Source organism: Gallus gallus, chromosome 1, assembly GCF_016699485.2.
Source record: "Gallus gallus isolate bGalGal1 chromosome 1, bGalGal1.mat.broiler.GRCg7b, whole genome shotgun sequence".
NCBI lineage: Eukaryota > Metazoa > Chordata > Aves > Galliformes > Phasianidae > Gallus > Gallus gallus.
Window position 1 is genome coordinate 185,897,051 of NC_052532.1, and position 20,989 is coordinate 185,918,039.

A 20,989-nucleotide genomic window follows, 5' to 3' on the forward strand; every position below is an offset into this window, starting at 1 on the left:
TTATTTAAACTTTCAATCTGTCTCTTTTATTTCCCCTAGTATGGATGTAGCCAAGGGCTGTGTCTGTATCACCACGTTAAGCACATTCTCTAGCACTTGGGCCAACTTTCAAACTCTTTTTTTTCCTCCCAAACAGAGTGACTATTTAATTGAGAATGGCCTATGCCAAGTCCTAAATTGTGCCTGGGAGTTGTTTAGGAAACTTTAAGCATGAAAATACCCCAGGCACTACCCTAACAAATAAATAGTATAAATGATAATTTGTTAGTGTCTAAGACTGTGCGCTAGCACCATTTAATTTACTGTTACTGCTTATTGCAGTACATGCTGATAATACAAAGTACTTCAGATGAGAGCAATGCGAGCCATGCGTAGATGTCAAATATAATTCAGAGATTCATTGTAATAAACACAAAGGAGCTATTTCCTATTTAAGAACTAGAAATATTGAAATAGATATTTATTAGTTATCCGTGTTAGTATTAGTTCTGCCTGCTACGCTTCTCAAGAGGGTGAATGATGACCATTCACAGATGGCCAATAAAAGTCACATTTATTTAGGCTGTCACCCAAAAGGGCGAGCACTCAAGTGAACTCTGTCAGGCAGAACCCATCTCCATGAGCATGCAAACGTGACGAGGAGCTGGGTTCAGCCACACACACTCTTCCCACAATGTCATTGCTGTGGGTATGGTGATGTGAGCCAGGTTGGGCTTTGTGGCCAGATGCTACAGCCTCATCTTGGGCTCCCTCTCCTTGGGAGTCAGATTCTAACCATCAGTCAGAGGAAAGGACATCAAGCTATGTGCTCCTGGGATTTTATTGTACATCTTACAGTCCCTTAGTCTTTTTCTTAGAGTCATTCTTCTTGAGTGAACTTTCCACACAAAGGCTTTACCTAAGATGGAAAGCAAGCTTTCTGTTTTAACAGTGGCAGTGGGAAGCTCAGGAACACAACTTCCTTACAAAGCTCAAAATCCTGGAAGCATCAAAAGAGATCTACAGTTAGATTTATTTATTTCTATTCAAATCTTCTTGCTTTCCAGCTCCTGTGAAAATAAATGGGAGAAACAACAGTATTTCAATTGGGTTTATTGATACATAGCAAAGTTCCATATAAACTTCTAAGAAACTAGGCTACTGTGTTAAACTGCCCGCAGAAGTTATCCTTTTACTTCTAGTTGTTCACCACAAAGAGTCATAGAACCATCAAATGGTTTGGGTTGAAAGGGACCTCAAAGCTCACCCAGCCCCAACCCCTGCCATGGGCTGGTTGTCCCCACCAGCTCAGGCTGCCCAGGGCCCATCCAACCTTGCCTTGAGCACCACCAGGGATGGGGCACCACAGCTCTCTGGGCAGCTGTTCTGGGGCTGTAAAATCTGAGAGCTAATGTAAATCTCACCTCTTTTTGTTTTAAACCATTCCCCCTTATCCTACCAATATCCACCCCATGTAAAAAGTTGTTTCCCTTCTGTTTATAAGTTCCCTTTAAGTACTGGAAGGCTGCAGTGAGGTGTCCCCAGAGCCTTCTTTTCTCCAGTCTGGGCATGCTCACTTAGCTATAGGAAAACAATCTAATTGGCACTTCTGCTTAAAATCACTAGGCTTACAAAGTACTTAGCTGCTCAGTACATTAATTTAAAAAAAAAATGTTAAAAAACCGATGCATGCATGTAGCCACTAGATGGGGAACAAGAGCTGGTTAGAGAATGAGAGCATCAGCTTGAATGAGCTTGAGGAGCTCTCATCAGCAGCGACCTGCCAGCCTTCAGCCGACCAGTAATACATCGATAATGTACCTCACTAATGCATCTAGACGCTTCTATAGGCATATAAAAGTAGATTGTTCAATGAGATGGAAAGTTTTCTTTCTCTCTCTTTTGTTTTGTTATGATTTAGGAATGGTGTTGATGAATTGGTGAGGGAGAGGATTATTTTAAAATAACTGTGATAATTCCTTGCCTTTCAATGGCTTTGCCATAGGAAATGATTGGAAGGTGGGCCCTTGTGAACCTTATGAAGTTCAACAAAGCAAAGTGCAAGGTTTTGCACTTGGATTGAGGTAATCCCAGATATGTATACAGACTGGGAGAAGAACTCCTTGAGAGTAGGCCTGCTGAGAGGGACTTAGGTTGATAGAAAAACTTAACATGAGCTGGCAGCGTGCACTTGCATCCTGGAAGGCCTATGGTATCCTGGGTTCCATCAGTAGGCGGGGGGGACCAGCAGGGCAAGGGAGATGACTGTCCCCTTCTACTCTATCCTTGTTAGGTCCCCCCCTTTACTGCATCCAAGTCTGGGGTCCCCAAAGCAGAAAAGATACAGAGCATTTGGAGAGGGTACAGAGGAGGGCCATGAAGATATTCCAAGGACTGGAGCACCTTCCCTACAAGGATAGGCTGAACGAACTGGCCCTGTCCAGCCTGGAAAGGAGAGGCTGTGGGGAGACCTCACTGTGGCCTTGCAGTATTTTAAAGGGAGTTTATAAACATGAAGAAAACCAGGTGGAATGGTTTTTAACTAAAGGAGGGGAGATTTAGATTGGATATCAGGAGGAAGGTTTTTACTGAGAGAGTGGTGAGGTGCTGAACAGGCTGCCCAGAGAGGTCATGCCCCTGGAGGTGTTTAAGGCCAGGCTGGATGGGGTCCTGGGCAATCTGATCCAGTACTTGATCTGGCAGCTGGCAACCCTGCCTGTGGCAGGGAAGGTGGAACGTGGTGATCTGTGTGGTCCCTTCCAACCCAATTCATTCTGGGATTCTATGATTCTATGACCTTTTGCATTACCTCATCTACATGATACCTATCAGAAATCCAGCTGCCAAGAGCAGGAGTGATAGTAGTCTATGTGCTAAGAGAGTGCAGTTCAAGTCCTTACAATGTCACAGATCTTTGTTTAGCTTCAGGCTTTTTCACTCTGTGTTTTTTTCCTCTGCTTCTCTTTAAATATATATATTTATATTTTCTTTTTTGAGTGTCATATAATGGAATTTTCCTTCTTCCCCAGTCAAAACAAATACAGTGGAGGTTGTGCTATGATAATACCGTAATACACAGAAGTGTCTTTGAGCAATTTGTGGATATATTGTTTAATATGAAGACATCTGATTTTTTTCCCAGCATTTCGTGGCTCCTTATATTTTAACTTTAGCCAAGTAACAGGCTTTTATTGCATAAAATTAAATGTAACATCAGACCAAAATGAAAAAAAAAAATAATGAGATGTAGAAATATAATTTTAAACAAAAAGATACATTGGTGTCAGTCAGAATCTGTCTTAAGGTGTGATATCCAAAAGGGGTCTGGGCTGAGTCAGCAGTGAACTAAAAATGGTCACAGAAGGAATGAAGTCTAAAAGGTAAGTGAATTAATGAGACAAAAGGCAGATCAGGTCAAAAATTTTTGCTGAAGTTTTTAATATAGTGAGACAGGCAGAACTAAGTGTAATTTGACATCTTAACAAATGACTTCTCCCAAGTCCTAATAGGACCTTGAAGTGCATTTGTAATATGAATGTACTTTTACAGTCCCAATTTTGGGAGCAACAGTAACGGTCTGAGACAGAAAAAGGGAACCAAAAGATTCCTCATCAACATCTTTGTCAGCTTTGGCAGTGTGTTGGCATCAGACTGCAAAGACTGACTATTTAATAAAAGTCTGGCCCTGTAGGTTTGCTGCAAAGATTGGCTACAGGCTTGTTTTTAGCACAGTGTTCTTAGAAATGGTGTAATCTGTTAGCTGTGCTTCCATTAGAAAGTTCAACCAAATTGGGACCAGAGGGTTGGTGACCTCAAATATAGGACATTTCTTCCAGAAGAGGAGACAGATCAATAATACTGTCTATGTTGTCAATGCTTGTACTGTGAATCGTACCAGAAGGTACAGACTAGCCAACTCTGGTGTAGCAGATGGACACAGAAACGGAGGTCAGACTCTCCTGCATCCAACTCTACCTGCCTTTTTTTGGTAATGACTTGCTCTATAATACCAGACTTGGTGGTAGTCAGACCAATGACAGTCACTAGGGAAAACAGGGCATAGTTACTGTTACCTTGGCCTGTTCAGGTGAATTAAGATAGACTGAAAATAAAAATATTAGCAGCTAACATTTTTCAATTGCTGGTTCTGGTAGCACAGCAGTGGAAGGTTTTGGGGAAAACATGAATGTGATTAAGGCTGTTTACAGAGGAGGGGAGAGGCCAAAGCAGAGAAGGCCAAATACATCTGGGCTAAGTGATGATCCCAAACAAATCATTCCTACAGAGTACAATAAATATGAAGTTGATTTACAAGGGACAGATGAAAGGGTATCTTTCTTCCACGTCTATGTATATGAGGGTTTTAAATGTTCATCAGTCCTCCAAGAACACCGTTACCATCTCAGATGGTCATGTAATAGGGGTGGTGATCTCCTCCCCAGATTTCACAGGTAGTGAGGGGGACACCAGCTCCTTTGGGACATCACAGTACACCACATCCAGCTGCACAGAATCATAGAACGGCCTGGGTTGAAAAGGACCACAGTGATCATTGAGTTCCAACCCCCCTGCTATGTGGAGGGTCACCAACCACCAGACCATGCTGCCCAGAGCCACATCCAGCCTGGCCTTGAATGCCTCCAGGGATGGGGCATCCACAACCTCCTTGGGCAACCTGTTCCAGTGCGTCACCACCCTCTGTGTGAAAAACTTCCTCCTAATACCTAACCTAAACCTCCCCTGTCTCAGTTTAAAACCATACCCCTTTGTCCTATCACCATCCACCCTCGTAAACAGTCATAACTCCTCTTGTTTGTACGCTCCCTTCAAATATTGGGAGGCCACAATGAGGTCTCCCCAGAGCCTTCTCTTCTCCACAAGGGAGAAGAGGACAAGAGGTGTTCAGTGTACTGATAAAGGGAATGCCAAGTAAGTTAAATACTCCAGAAGATGATAACTGTTAGTGTATTACTCTGTTCTGCTAAATTTAATTTGAAGTTTGGGATACACAGCTTTATGCAACTGGCACCCAATAGTAAGTATTCCAGTGAGAAATAGATTTTTAGGGTGAACAATATTTGTAAGGATGTAGGAATATTTATTTCTAATTAGAGTGCAGTTCTTTGTGAATGGAAGACACAATTCCATTGTGTTTACACTGAAAGCTGAAATGACGGCTGTTTGCTTGTGACACTGACGTTTCACAAATTGAATGAGTTGCCTAGAAAATCAAAACTGTTTGAATTTTCCACTGCTCTCCTTTTCCTACTCTCCCTTCTCCACTTCCATTCATTTTGTTCTGGATACCAGTATTTCATAAATATCTTTGATGCCTTTTTGACTTTTTTTTTTTTTTTGAGATAATGTTTACTTCAGCACAGCTTCATTGACTCTGTGAGGTTTAACTTCATCTCACACTATCATTAGTGTAGGTGGACACAAAAAATTGATCAGCGTGACTGTAAGAAAGGCTTCTACAGGCATCTTCAGTTTTTGTAAATAATACCAATACATGAGTACAATCCTGGATTGAGGTTAGCACAGTGGAGGTGGTTAGTTTGGCTTGGCAGTCACAAGAACTAAGTTAGAGTTGTAAAAGCCATTAACAAATTTCCATGGCCTTTTCTCCCTTCCTCAAAGAGGCACTTCCTACCTTCACAGAATCCCAGAATGGTTGAGGTGGGAAGGGACCTCTGGGTCCATCTGTTCCAAACCCCCGCTCCAGCAGGGACACCCAAAGCAGGGTGCCCATGGCCATGCCCAAGTGGCTTTGGAAGATCTCCAAGGCAGAGATGCCACAGCCTCTGTGGGCAATCTGTGCCAGTGCTTATTCAGAGCATTCCTTCGGGTATCTTGTTTGGTAGATAACATGAAAAATTTCTGAGCACACCTGGTATGAGGACCCAGCACTATCTCCAACATGTGAAGCAGAGCAGCCCTGAAAAAATGACTTCCAGAGGCCCCTTCCAATCTTCCAAATCAAAAAGGAGCAGAACCTGAATCAACGCTTAAACACTGATGGACAGGAGTCACACACAGGGAAAATAAATGGAGGCTATTCTCGATTTCCATGGCTAGACTGCAGTAGTCCAGATGGCTTACTGCTTGCTCACAGATTTAATGTATTATGCAGGCAGAAAAAAGTCATCAGTCATTTTCTGAATTACCTATATTGGGCCTGGCTATAAAGACAGTGCGTGTGATTGATTTTTATTTTGTTTAATAGAAGGGCTCCCGTGGATAGAAAGACAGCTTCTAAATGCTTCCTAAAGATGAGATGCTGACCTGAATTTCTAAAATAAGTGCCAAATGGTAGACTTTTTAGCTTTCATTGAGCATTAAATAAAGCTAGGAGCAGATGAAAAAGAGCTGGATCATCACGTTCACTGAACAAATCAGTACTATTGCAAGTCTTGCACATATAGACCAATTACAAATTTCGGAATGATGCACTGATCCTGGGAAAACGATAGGCGTATTTACCATAGAGCTCAGCAGTCTGATGATTATGAGTTTCCTAGGAGCTTCCTGGCTCCTTCTAGTATTATTTTTTTCTTGTTTGATTGAACTGAATTAAATGGAAATGCTCTATGTAGCCATTGTTCTGATTTCCATGAACAACATTTCCTACAGCTTTACCAAACATTTTCAGTAACAACTCTTAACTACTGGCTAGCTATGATTTTAGAGCATCCCGTAACTAGTTTTGCTTCTCGAAGCTCAGTGAGGCAGATAACCCTCCCCCTCATCACACTCCACTTTGAACACTACTTCAGAGGAATACAAGGACCACAAAAGCTGCTGAAGGGAGAATTCCCACAAGATGCATGAAAAGAATCCCCGCAGTGCATGAGGTGGTGTGGATTTTCATTTGCTGTGAGCTGCAGTTCTCTGGAGGTTTTCTTAAATTAGAGCAGGCTCTGGGTGTAATGCTTCATGCCATAGGCTATGCTAGTTCCCAAATCAGATGGGAGTCTGACAGCCACCCTTGGGCTCTGCTGGTGGGTCACATCTTTTTTGTGGTATCACAGTCAGTGCCTTCAAAAGAGATCTGGGCTTATGTACTGTCTAGATGTGAAAACCAGGAATAGTAGAATTCTCTTATAAACAGGGAGAGTGATTTATCTTACAACAACACAATTCTTATCCCTTACTCAGCCATTTACTTTCCATTCTTGTGCACGTGTTAAATTCACAGGGAACATTGAATTAGGAGGTGCGGGCAGCCTGAAAGGGCAAAGGCTGCTGGAGTAGTGGTGGGAGACTGGAAATAGAAGGAGCCAGACTGCGCATTCTCATCATGAGTGCTTTTTAGGAGCAGGCTTGAAGAGTCCCTTGAACAGTGCCTGCACATATCTCTGGAGAAATCTGGTTAGGTATCCAGAGCATGGGTGTTCCTCTGAACAGTGTAGCACAAGACACAACTGACCATATGTTGGAGACAGGCATATGTTGCGTTCACCTGTGCCCCTGCAGCTGACTCAGCGCTCACCTCAGGTGGTCAGTCAGAGGTTCAGGCTATGATTCAACAGTTCCCATACAACAGGCTTCACTGTTTTCCAGCTTGTAACATAGGTGAATTGAGCAGGATAATGTGGAAAAGCATTATAAATCTGAGACACTATCCAAAATGATCGTATGATCTTCTTTAGTGTGGCTCATGCACTACATCTGGATTTCTTTGTTTAAAATATTTAAGATTAGTGCTACATGATCTGACAAAGATTCACTGGTATCTCAACATCTGTGGCAGTATCCCAGGTGATCTGCTTATTGAAGGGATGCTGCACTTTGCAGCCCATTAAATTAAACAATTAATGAAAACCTTGATATTGGCAAAGCTTGACTGACAAGTCCCTTATGCAGATCCATATGCAAATATAGATATTTTCATTAAGTGACAGAAAAATATTTTACTCGTGCCTTGTGACAATGAGTCATGTTGGGAAACATCCTGCTGGCTTTCTCACACGTTTCTGATATTTGAACGGTGCTGAGGATTTCTGTTTGAAGTACAAACCACCAACAGCTCTTGTGACAGCTGCAGCATCTTCTGTAATCATATTTATTCTTCATCAAAGCTTAAAGAGAATCAACACACTCTGGGCTTTTAACATTTGGTTACTCAACAGCCAAATTTTACAGATTCTAGTGGGCATCATCTAAAATTTCTTTTTCATCATATCTGTAGCAATCAAATCTGGGAGCAGCAGTTTTGGAGTTTTAAGCATAGCTGTTGAACACAGAGGTCCCTTTAAGATTTGTTTTCTTAAGCAGTGACATTGAAAACATGCATTCTTCAGCTACATACCTCATGAAAGTATCACCACCAGCAGGTCAGGAGAGGTGAACCTTCCCCTTTATTCAGAACTGGTGAAGCTAGACCTGGTGTCGCACGTTCAGTTCTGGGCCACCAGTACAAGAGAGACCGGGACAGGCCAGAGGGAGTCCAACAAAATGGCTACGAAAATGATGAAGGGGCTGTAGCATCAATTCTGTGACGAGAGGATGAAAGTGTTGGGGCTGTTCAGCCTGGAGAAGAGGAGGCTTAGTGGGACCTCGTCAATACAAAGAGGACAGAGCCAGACTCTTGTCAGTGGTGCCCAGTGCCAGGACAAGAGGCAATGGGAACAAACTGGAGCACAGGAGATTCTGCCTGAACACAGGAAGCCCTTCTGTGCTGTGCACGATGGAGCACTGGCACAGCCTGCACAGAGAAGATTGTGAGGTCTCCTTCTTGGAGATCTTCCAAAGCTGTTGGAGCAGGGTTCTGGGCACCCTGCTTTTGTTGTCCTTGCTTGAGCAGGGGTTGGAGCAGGCAGACCCTGAGGTCCCTTCCCACCTCAACCATTCTCTGATTCTGTGAATCTATCAAACACGATGGAAACCAACCTCTGGAACTTCTTCCATAAGACTCACCATGGTGAAGAAATCCAAGCTGCTCCATGCATAGCCTGAGACTTCATAGCAGGAAGATGTAACAAAATAGTTTCTGAGCCAATACACATCAAACTAAGTCCCCCCTAAAAACTTAAGTCTGCAAGTTTATTACATTTTTTTAAGTAATACTGACCACTAAGATGCTGACTTTTAAGACAGTTTAGGAAGTTGATGTTTTGCCAAAAAGCAAAAATAGGAATGCTTGGAAACTGGCCATTGCATACCAGAAAATAGAACATAAGGAATTTATAAGAAAGGAAGCTCACAATTTTGACTGGTGAATTGGAAATATATATAAATGTTTTCATGTCAGTGATCAAATGAGCTATTGCTCTTTGATTCCTAGGTAGGCAATAAGCTGTTTGGAATGCACTGAAATGTGGATGCAGCATTCATATTCAAGGTGATATCAAAGTGTGCTCGTGTGATCTTAAATATATAACAGTGATATAAACCTTGGAGCAATGAAACCATTTGCCAATCAGACAGGATTATAGACTACAGGCAAACAGATGGCAACATAATTGAGGGCTACCAATGGCTCATTAAAGCATCATGCAAACTAATCATCTTGTAACTTAGAACCCGCATAAAATATTAAAAATATGAACTGCTACAAAAAGCAGAAGTATAACTAGTCAGATGCAGACAGAAAGGTTTTTAGTGTGTTTGTATGTGTGCACTTCTGATACTTCAGGTACAGGCTCAAAAGGACATGCCTTTTTGGATGACACATAATTCAGCCGTGAGACTTACTGCCCCAGGATGGTCTGAAAGACAAATATAAAGAGCCTGAAAAATGGATTCTCCAAAGAATTGGAAGAAAAGTCCCTCAAAACTTGAGAAACGTCTAAACTAAAGCTAGTTGATCTGTGTGGAAGAAACCAATAAAATCAATGAGTTGAATTCATGATTTCTAAGAGGGATGCTGCAAATGCTATTCAGAATATGAAGCTTAAGGTAAATATGCATTTGGTGACTGCAATATTCACAGCATGAAGTAATTTTGCATTGATGGATGGATGATTAGAAATAAACCAGATGCCTGTATTAAAGTAAATCCTCCCATTCTTACTAAAGAGGAACACTACAAATATAGTTAAATTGTGAATATCCATCACAACATAGACAGTCCTGAATTTTCTGAACATTTATTAATCACCACTGGCTACTCAGATATTTGATACATTTTTTGGAGCATACTTGATAAATCTTCCTCAACACATCACAAGCCTCTTCCCTGAGGAGTGACCTCTGATGCAGTAGTGGAAAGCAGTAGAAATAAATGGCTTTCCACTGGATAGGATGTGAAATAATGATGTATCATGTCCTTAAATCTTTTCAACATGTATGAAGGATTTACTGTGCGCCAAGTTCTGAAATGCACTGACAAAGCAGAAGGTATGAACATTCTTATTGAATACAGATTTTTAATATAAACTAATAATCTGATATACTTTTCTTCAGGCAACAAACTTTGCTATTATTAGAAACAGCAGGGAACATGGAACATGCATGAATATAAATACAATTTATATACTCTAAGTAAACACTTCACACAAATTCTGTAAGAAGCAAAGCAGTTTCTGAAGTCGATAACCTGCAGTCTCAGGTTGCCTACTATGAGCCCTTTTCCAAAACAAATTTGATAAGCCAATAGCTCACATGCATGTCTCATTTTTTTAAATGAAACTTTACAGAACATAAAACTGATGGCAGAAAGTCATTGTTTTCCCTAGTGGAACTTTGTAGAGAAATTGAATTAATGATGCTTATATAGAATGGCCTGGGTTGAAAAGGACCACAACGATCATTGAGTTCCAACCCCCCTGCTATGTGCAGGGTTGCCAACCAGCAGACCAGGCTGCCCAGAGCCACATCCAGCCTGGCCTTGAATGCCTTCAGGCATGGGGCATCCACAGCCTCCTTGGGCAACCTGTTCCAGTGCTTCACCACCCTCTGTGTGAAAAACTTCCTCTTAATATATAACCTAAACCTCCTCTGTCTCAGTTTAAGACCATTCCCCCTTGTCCTATCACTATCCACCCTCATGAACAGTCATACTGCTCCTGTTTATATGCTTCCTTCAAATATTGGGAGGCCACAATGAGGTCTCCCTGGAGCCTTCTTTTCTCCAAGCTAAACAAGCCCAGTTCCCTCAACCTTTCTTCATAGGAGGAGAATATATGAAGATGAGAGAAGCTCCTGGGAACCCTCAGAAGATTCTTGCATTTCTCCTGTGTAGGAAAAAGATTATTTTGTTATACCTTCTCATTGCAAAGATAGCTTTCTGTTTTAGGAAACCAACAGGTGGAAACTTTATTACTTAAAACCTATTATAGCCATCAGTACAGGCAGAGCTTTTAAAGCTGTGATGAAAAATACTGATCGGTTACTCTGGGAGCAGTGGGCAAGAAGATGGGTTAAACTGTGAGAGCCAGGTTAGTGGGAGATCAGCCTGCACATACTCAAAAGCAGCAGAGAAAGCTTGGTTGGAGAAGGCTTTATCAAACACCGATCCTTTTAAGCTAAACAGCAGCACTTCAGCTGAAAATCCTTTGGAGTTTAAAACACCGTGCTTTCACAGAGTCACAGAATTGCAGGGGTTGGGAGGGGCCTCTGGAGATCATCCAGTCCAGCTGCTTTCCCTTCGTTTCTCCTTCTGCCTCTGCCTCCTTAAAGAGCACTATATTAAGGGCTTCAAATCATGAAAACAAATATTCATGGAATTACAGAAGCTTTTATTGCGCAACCCTATATTTCACAGAGAGCAAGGATTCTGTATATTACTTCACCTGAGAGGAGATTTAGACTGATTATAAGGATGCACAGGGTGAAGCTGAGGTATGTTCAGGGGCAGCCGCCTATTAGATAGCTGCTGTTAGGGACCAGAGGTCAGCACGGGGCGTAAGCTAACAGGGCGTCAACACACCCAACATGGCGGCCACCGCCAACCCAGTCCGGAGGACCAAACCCTCCCGCTCGTCCTCTCCTTCCGGCCGCTATCTATGGTTCGCCCCCGCCGGGCGCGGCGTAGCGCATGCGCAGTAGCGGGCCGGCCGGCTCCACATTGGCGGAAGGGCGCGGAGAAGCCGGTGGGAGATGGACGCCACCGGCGGGGAGGAGCTGGGTGAGCCGCGTTGTGCGCGCCGCCGGCGGGGGAGGCCGGTGGGCAGTGGGACGGCAGCTAGCCGCGGGGTGGAGAAGGGAGCGGCGTGAGGAGCGGCCGGCCGACTTCCTTCCCCCTCCTCTGGAGGCGGAATGGTTCGGCCCACGGGGGATGCGCTGCAGCGTTCGGCGCATCGTGGCGGGGAGGAACCATCCCACCGGGGGGAGGGCTGCGCTGCGCCGCGTTGTTCCTCCTTAGCAGCCCGGAGCCGGTCCGGCTGTATGGGGCCATCGGGCGGGGCTGAGGGGACCGGGGTGGGGCTGGTGGGCTCACGGGGGGCCGATGGCGGCCTCGCTTCTCAGGGACCCGGCGGGAAGCTGCCTCCCGAGTTCGGGCAGGGGTGGGCAGAGGGGCTGGTGCAGTTAGTAGGGGGTGCTGGTCCGGGGCCGGATGGCGGGCTGCAGCCTCAGTCGGAGCTGTGTGTGTGCCGCTGCCGTCTGAAGGATTCCTCCTGTCCCCTGCTAGTGACAAGAAGCAGGCGGCGTGCTTCGGGTTTGGATTTCCCGAGGCTGATCGGTCCTGCAGCGAGAGGCTGCAAAGTGATGGGGAAGCTTCATTGCTTCAGTCAGCTGCTCAGGTTTGCAGACACGCCAGGGATTGCCAGGCCTTCAGAATGAGCTGCTTATTATTATTTATGGGATTAGCTGCTTAAAAATGCAGATAAACGCCTGATTAAGCTTGAGATTTTGTTAAAACGTTGATTGGTCCTGTTGAATACATCTTTGAGTGTATTGATTGTACCTACAGTAAGTTTACAGATGGGACCATGCTGGGAGTAAGTACTGATGTGTTTGAGGGTAGGAAGGCCCTACAGAGGGATCTGGACAGGCTGGATCAATGGGCTGAGGCCAACTGTGTGTGCTGCAATGAGACCCAGTTCTGAGTCCTGCACTTTGGTCACGACAACCCCTGGCAACGCTACAGGCTTGGGGCAGAGTGGCTGGAAAGCTGCACAGAGGGAAAGGATTTGGGAAGGCTGGCTGACAGCTGGCTGAATGCAAGTTAGCAGTGTGTCCTGGTGGCCGAGAAGACCATTGGCATCCTGGCTTGTATCAGAAATCGTGCAGCCAGCAGGAGCAGGGAGGTGATGGTCCCCCTGTACTCAGCACTGGTGAGGCTGCTCCACGAGTTTTGGGCCCCTCACTATAAGGATGACACTGAGGCACTGGAGCATGCCTGTAGAAGGGCAGTGGAGCTGTGAAGGGTCTGGAGCACAAGTCTTATGGGGAACTGGGGTTGTGTAGTCTGGAGAAGAGGAGGCTCAGGGGAGACCATATTGCTCTCGACAGCTGCCTTAAAGGAGGTTGTAGTGAGGTGGGGATCACCCTGTTTTCCCAGGTAACAGCAATAGGATGAGAGGCTGTGGCCTCAAGTTGCACCAGAGGAGGTTCAGGTTGGATGTTAGGACAAATTTCTTCTCAGCATTAGTGGTGATGCACTGGCACAGGCTGCTCAGGGAAGTGGTGCAGTCCCTGACCCTGGAGGCGTTCAGGAACTGTGGAGTTGCGGCACTGAGAGATGTGGTGTGTGGGCATGGCGAGGGGGTGGGTTGTTGGTTGGGCTAGGTGAGCTTAGAGGTCTTTTCTAACTTTAATGATTCTGTGAGTACTTAATAGCATTTATGTTCTTACCCATGTGTCATCAGTTGACCACATATTAATCATGTAGAAATGTGCACCTTGGTGTAGATAGTGCGCTGGATTAATTGAGACTTCGTGAATAAATGTGCTGTTGTCAGCTGAGGTAAAAGAGCTCTTCTACAAGAGCATAATAAGCTGTGAAGGCCTTTGGTTTTGTAATTCATGTCTTGTTCTGTTGGTCTTCTGGGTTTTGATGGTTTTCATGCAGAAGCAAACAATGCTTCCTGTTTACTCAGTGACATTATTGACTTCTCAACATTTATTAACAGAAAAAATTGTACCATAAAGCAGAATAAATTGACTTCTACAACAGTCTGTAATGGAGAGAAACATATGATGCAAAGTTACCTCCCTCTGCCCCAAATAATAAGTAAAGTAGCTGCACTATGCATAGCACACATAGCAAAGAAAGCCAGCAAAATATAATGTTAACTTCTACTCTGTAAATGATGTTACTGTGTAGCAATTTAAAAAAGAAATAAATGGTATTTCCTTTTAAATTTTAATTTTAGATTTTTTTTCCCTTGTTTTCATTCCTCTCGCATCCAGATGGAGTTATGGGAGTGGGGGATGAGCGGGGGTTGGCTGCTATGTGGTTGAATGGGGTTATCTATTTGCTCCCCCTGGAGCTAGAAATGGATTCACAAGCCATTCAATCCAGGCAGTCGTGCTCTGGGCACTGCTGCTCAGTAACCTCGTGCTCACTGAGAGCTTCTGTGGTGGTTGTGGGAGTGCATAACAGAGTAACGTGGTAGAGCCTGTGAGTCATCTATGTTTGTAGACAGTGCTGCACAGTTCACCTTCTGCAGAAAATACTGTGAAGGTTCTTCATAGGCTGAAGGTTAGGGTGTGGAGGGAAATACTTGTGGTTAAAGGCTTAGCTAAGAGTTCTATGGGGCATTGCTTACTGAACCAGTTGATTCCAAAAACAAGTGTTACTGTTTTCTCTGTGACTAAATATTTTTTGAGGGCCCTGGGTCTGGCTGCTGAACTGAAGAGCTTCTCCGTGGCTTTAGAATGATAAGTGTACATCTGTAAATCAAATGGGATTGCTGAGCCAGTGCCTCATCGTGTCACAGTGGTGGCTGTTGCCTGTGATGGAGGTGTGTTCCTGTGCTATGGACCAGGAGTGTATGTGCTGTGCGCAGACCTGGTTGTTAGTCTTGTCCCGTATAGAAGCCACAGCTTGGTTATGTGTGGGGATTATCAGTGTAGCCTGGGAGAAAATACCAGCTTCAAGTCATACTTAGGCTAGTATATAGACTTAATGCTTCTGATTTTTGGTTTTATGCAGCAATCTAAACAATATAAATAGAGTCTGCTGCATCCCTGTAACGGAGACTGTGAGTCACCCTCTGTTTAATAAACATCTTGTGGGACTGTGAATCTCCTGCTGTGTTAGCAAGTTCTTGTGTAGGAGCTGTGAGTAAGTGATGAAGTATCCGTGAGATTCGCTTTGATTAATGCTTTTGCCAGGCATATAACGTACACAGGTTGCTCCGAAAGTAATGCCTCCTATTTATTTCCTTGGAAATTACAGCAGATACAAATTGCTCAATGATGCTGTTCAGTTGAGCACATTCTCAGCCTACAAAACTCTAGTTTCCAACGTAGTCACCACCATTAAATGTGTATTTTTCTCAGTGATGATTGAGAGCTTGCATGCTGTGCTCATAAAAATCTGCACCAGCAAAGGTGACCCACTGTCACCATTGCTGAAACGCACCACTCACTGCCTCAAACAGTGGCCGTGACCACAGTGCTCTCCATAAATGTTCAGCAAGCATTGATGAATGTCAGTGGGTACCATCTTTTTCACACAAAAGCATCCAGTTACACACCTTTACTTCCTCTGCACTTCCATGTCAGGTGCTGTTTTGACAGACTGCCCCTTTGCTGCCATCTGTGCAATGCCATAACGCCAACATCCACCTCTGATGTTGTGGGCCAACAGAATAAAATAGGAGGTATTACTTTCAGAGCAGCCCTCATACATTGGACGTATTGCTCCAACAAGATCTGTCTTCTTCCATAAACAGATTAAAACCATCTGATACAAACGATGATAAGCTGTATCCTGCCCCTAAATCTTTTTATGCTTACATGTCAAACCCAGTTCTCGCTGTTAGGTCACGCTTCCCAACCCCTCAAGGGAAACAAAAACAAGTTGCTAAATTGATTTGGAAAGCAGGTTTTAGATAAGAATTTGCCCGGGGGGTGAACTTCTCTGAAGGAACAACAGGAGATTATTTGACTGTGTTTTTCATATTTCTTTGTCTTTAACTTGCTTGGCAGCTGTGGAAACAGCTCCATCCTTTTGTTGCTCTTTCAGCTATAAATGATGGAGCTTAGTTTTGTCACTTGAGGTGCTAAGAGGTTCAGTTAATTTTTGCAGTGTTAATTGCTTGAGCAATACAGAAAAATTAACTGAAGTTCTTAGTGAAAATGCATTTGCTTGCAGAACTTTCTAACTAAGGGATTACATGAGTGTGCTATAGGTAGGTTTAGAATTCAGTACATTTAGTAACGGCTCAATGATGTCTTCGGCAGTAAGTCTATAGAGGTGCGGTTGAATTCTAGGGGGTAGGAAGATGTACCGAACAGGAAATATTGGTCAGCACAATTTAAACGTTACATTTTAATCTCCTGCTGTATAGTGAGTGATTGCCTAGTGGCTGAAATTCCTCAAAGGTCTGAGGATGCAGGATTGATGTTTGTGTGATGTCGCGTAGCATGTATGTGTCATTGGTCAGTGACGTCTTGTTGATAGTAGCGGTACCACTTCCAGAGCTTTTTGGCCTCCTTCTTTTGTGGATATTTGCAGAAGAGTGCAGAAGCAACAACAAATATTGAAATAACAGGTGAGGACTGGTTGGATGAAGTGCTTGGTCTGACGAGATTTTTGTAGTAGTGCAAGCAGAAAAGGGGTTTGTATTAGCTGATAGAAAGACATTTGAAAATTGTGTGGTACTTTGGCTAAGTAGAAGCAAAGCATGCCTGGAAGTGAGTTGTCATCCTGTGCTGTGTTGAATTACAGAATGTGATGCAAAATCACAGAATGCACAGAATCCATTTCCAGCCTCCTGCTGTGGGCTGGTTGCTGCCCACCAGATCAGGCTGCCCAGGGCCCCGTTCCTGTCCTTCAGCACCTCCAGGGATAGGGCATTCACAACTGCTCTGCAAATACCATTACTGAAGTGGATCTTGAATAGTGTATAATGTTTGGATGCATTTGGGGCAGCTTGGTGCAGCAGGAACCTAAGGAAGACTGAGATGTATGCTATACTGTATGCTTAATGAGGCAACAGTCCACCAGGTTCAACTCCATCTGAGGTTTGGCATGCTTGTGCTGTTCTTGTAGTTTGAGTTTAATGCCCTTTTTATGCTTATTGGACCATGTTAGGAAGCACTCTAAGTTAACACACACATTCCATGCTAAAGCTCTGACAGTGACTATGTACTTCTCACAGACGGTCTCAGGCTAGGTCCGTGTAGGCTGAGTACTTGCTCTTCTACCTTGTGGGTATGTATCTGCTTTGTGGGCCAGAGAAAGGTTAATTTTTTCTTCACTGATGTGCTGTAGACCACATGCTTGGATCCATTAGATTTGTGTAATATCCAAAATTAGATATCAACGGAAGTATGGGCTGTGCAGCTGGGACACAGCTGCAGTGCCCCAACAGTAGAGATCTATTGTCAAACACGGAGCTGTGCTGAGAAAGCTGCATGATCCAAAAATTATGTTATGTCTTACCGCTGTCACTGGTGGCTGATTCACATATTGTAGCCCCAGGCTGTACACAAGTCATGGGATCAAGGAAGAATGATGGGGAGAAGGAGGCAATCCAGGAGCTTTGGCATGCCTAGTTCTAGGTGGAGAGGCTGCAGTCCCTTTTGGATGAAGACCAGAGGTAAGGCTGACAGGGGAATGCAGCAGTGAGTGTCTGCTGCAGACAGGTGATGAAGAGGTGGACGAAGCTGTCTTGAAACAACTGGAAGAAGCCTTCTGCTTGCAAGTCCTGGTTATCCTGGGGGAGTTTACCCTCCTAATGCCTTCTGAGGAGGCAATGTCACAGGGTCCAAAACATTCAAAAAAGTTTTAAGATGTCTGTGGTCTGAATTAAGTTACCAGTTATTGCAAATATTAGCATTTTGCTTTATACAGTTATTCACATGTTTCTGTAGAATGTACTGAAATAATAATGACTTTTTAAAAAATATATGACCAAATAAACCATAAACTCCTGCAGAAGCTGGCAGTCTGTGGCTTGGACAAGTACTCACTTGGCTGGGTAAGGAACTGACTGGAGGGCCAGAGTGGTGGTGAATGGAGTTAAATCCAGCTGGCGACCGGTCAAAAGTGGTGTTCCCCAGGGGTCGGTGCTGGGGCCTGTCCTGTTTAAAATCCTTATTGATGACCTGGATGAGGGCGTTGAGTGCCCTCTCATTAAGTTTGCAGATGACACCAAGCTGGCTGGAAGTGTTGATCTGCCTGAGGGTAGCGAGGCCCTATAGAGGGATCTGGATAGGCTGGATAGCTGGGCTGAAGTCAATGGGATGAGATTCAACAAGACCAAATGCTGTGTCCTGCACTTTGGCCGCAATAACCCCAGGCAACGCTATAGGCTTGGGGCAGAGTGGCTGGAAGACTGTGTAGAGGAAATGGACCTGGGGGTGTTGACTGACACTAGACTGAACATGAGCCAGCAGTGTGCCCAGGTGGCCAAGAAGGCCAATGGCATCCTGGCTTGTATCAGAAATAGTGTGGCCAGCAGGAACAGGGAAGTAATTTTCCCCCTGTACTCAGCACTGGTGAGGCCATACCTTGGGTACTGTGTCCGGTTTTGGGCCCCTCACTGTAAGAAAGACATCGAGGCCCTGGAGCATGTTCAGAGAAGGGCAACAAAGCTGGTGAGGGGTCTGGAGCACAGGCCTTATGAGGAGCAGCTGAAGGAGCTGGGATTGTTCAGTCTGGAGAAGAGGAGGCTCAGAGGAGACCTTATTGCTCTCTATAACTACCTGAAGGGAGGTTGTAGTGAGCTGGGGGTCAGCCTCTTCTCTCGTGTGACTAGTGATAGGACTAGAGGGAATGGCTTCACACTGCACCAGGGAAGGTTCAGGCTGGACGTTAGGAAATACTACTTCTCTGAAGGGGTGGTCAGGCACTGGAATGGGCTGCCCAGAGAGGTGGTGGAGTCACCGAGCCTGGAGGTGTTCAAGGAAGGTTTGGACGTTGTGTTGAGGGACATGGTTTAGTGAGAACCATTGGTGGTGGGTGGATGGTTGAACTGGGTGATCCTGTGGGATTTTTCCAACCTTTGTAATTCTATTATTCTATGAAAAACACATTTTTTTTTTCTTAAGAGGGATCTGCTCTGAAGTAGTCCTTCAGTGAGCTACAAAACCTCTTCACAGAAAAAATTAATGATTAAGGAAAAAAAAACCCACAAGGCCAGGTTGGTTGGGATCCTGGGCTGTGTGATCTATTGCCTGATTTAGTGGTTGGCAGCCCTGCCTGTGATGGGAGGTTGAACTAGATGATTTTTGAATGGCTTGGGTAGAAAGGGACAATGATGATTCTATGCTTGTTAGGCTCAATATTTCAAAATATGAATATATTCCTGTCACAGAGTTATCTAGACAGATCTGTGCCCATGACAGGGGAGCAGTAGGCTCATGGGCCCCCCTGGCTTCCCAAGAGAAAAACGGAGCAGCGGCAACGATCTAAGGAGGAGAACTTATTTTACTTAATACGATGTTGGAATGCAAGATGACACGATATAATACAATCTAATTGGAAGTAAGGATACTAAATCAAATGAAATAAGAGAGAGCGAAAGAGCGATAGAGAGAGAGAGAGAGAGAAGTGAGAGAGTTTCCGAAACCGAAAGCCCTACTTGATGAAGGTGCAGGGCTTGGAAGCACACTCACTCCTCTCTCTGGCAGTAAGCAAAAGTGGAAAAAAAAAGACAGCGTGCAACCAGATGACGTATCTTCCGTGATGTATCTTCCTTCTCTGACCATGAGGTCCGCTGGGATACGTAGTTCTTCGCTTTTGTCCATGATGTTATGATGTGGAATACCAATAGCAAAGTTACAAAACCATGACATTCCACCCCTTATTCTACATCATTATATCATGCTTAATAGATATACATAGAACTACTGAGTGTGCTCCCCCAACATCACATTCCCTTGTGGTACACATTGAACATCCCCATCTTTCTGCATCACCCACCACGTGGACCCAGGTTCCTGGGCAAAAACAGTTCCACGGAGAGGTCTGCCCTTTCCAGAGGCTGAAAAGACCCAAACTGCTTTTCCCAACATGCTCTTTACATGTACTACTGGGACCTTATCTCCCTCTACAGTATGTAGGGAGCTGGATTGGGTAAGACCATCACGATTGATAGATCCCCTAGTGTTGACCAACCAGGTGGCTTCTGCCAGATGCTTCTCCCAGTGCTTAAATGTTCCACCACCCATTGCTTTCAGCATAGTTTTTAACAACCCATTGTATCATTCAATTTTACCAGAAGCTGGTGCATGATAGGGAATATGATAAATCCATTCAATGCCATGTTCTTTGGCTCAAGTATTTATAAAAGAATTTTTGAAATGAGTCCCATTATCTGATTCAATTCTTTCTGGGGTGCCACGTTGCCAGAGAACTTGTTTCTCCCGACCTAATATGGTGTTTCTGGTGGTAGCATGGGGTACTGCATATGTTTCAAGCCACCCAGTGGTCACTTCCACCATGGTGAGCACATAACGCTTACCATTGCAGGATTGTGGCAAGGTGATATAGTCAATCTGCCACGCCTCCCCATATTTATACTTTTGCCATCGCCCTTCCTACCAGAGAGGTTTCATCCTCTTGGCTTGTTTATTTGTGTCACGTGTTTCACAGTCATGAATAACTTGTGCAATAGCATCCATAGTTAAGTCCACCCCTCGGTCTCTAGCCCACTTATATGTTGCATCTCTTCCTTGATGGCCCGAGGTCTCATGGGCCCACCAAGCTAGAAATAATTCACCCTTGTTCTGTCAGTCCAAGTCTATTTGAGCCACCTCAATTCTGGGAGCCCAATCTACCTGATGGTTATTTTTCTGTTCTTCCGTAGCCTGACTCTTGGGCACATGGGCATCTACGTGATGCACCTTTACAACCATGTTCTTTATTCAGGCAGCAATGTCTTTCCACAGTTCAGCAGACCAAATAGGTTTACCCCTCTGTTGCCAGTTATTTTGCTCCCACTGC

At 44.4% G+C, this 20,989-nt stretch overlaps 1 protein-coding gene across 4 annotated transcripts in view; it reads left to right on the forward strand.

The window, feature by feature from the left end:
- The first annotated feature begins 11,971 nt into the window (after window positions 1-11,971).
- Window positions 11,972-20,989, forward strand: part of SLC36A4 (solute carrier family 36 member 4) — a 105,363-nt gene continuing 96,345 nt past the window's right edge. For 3 of the 4 annotated variants that reach the window (XM_417200.7, XM_015280400.3, XM_040671939.2), the window contains exon 1: window positions 11,972-12,049. In XM_417200.7, coding sequence (XP_417200.5) covers window positions 12,022-12,049 — 28 coding nt within the window. In that variant the 5' untranslated portion in view covers window positions 11,972-12,021. Of the gene's footprint in view, window positions 12,050-12,239; window positions 12,666-20,989 lie in introns of those variants that run through there. The other variant, XM_025146899.3, reaches the window with a different exon arrangement.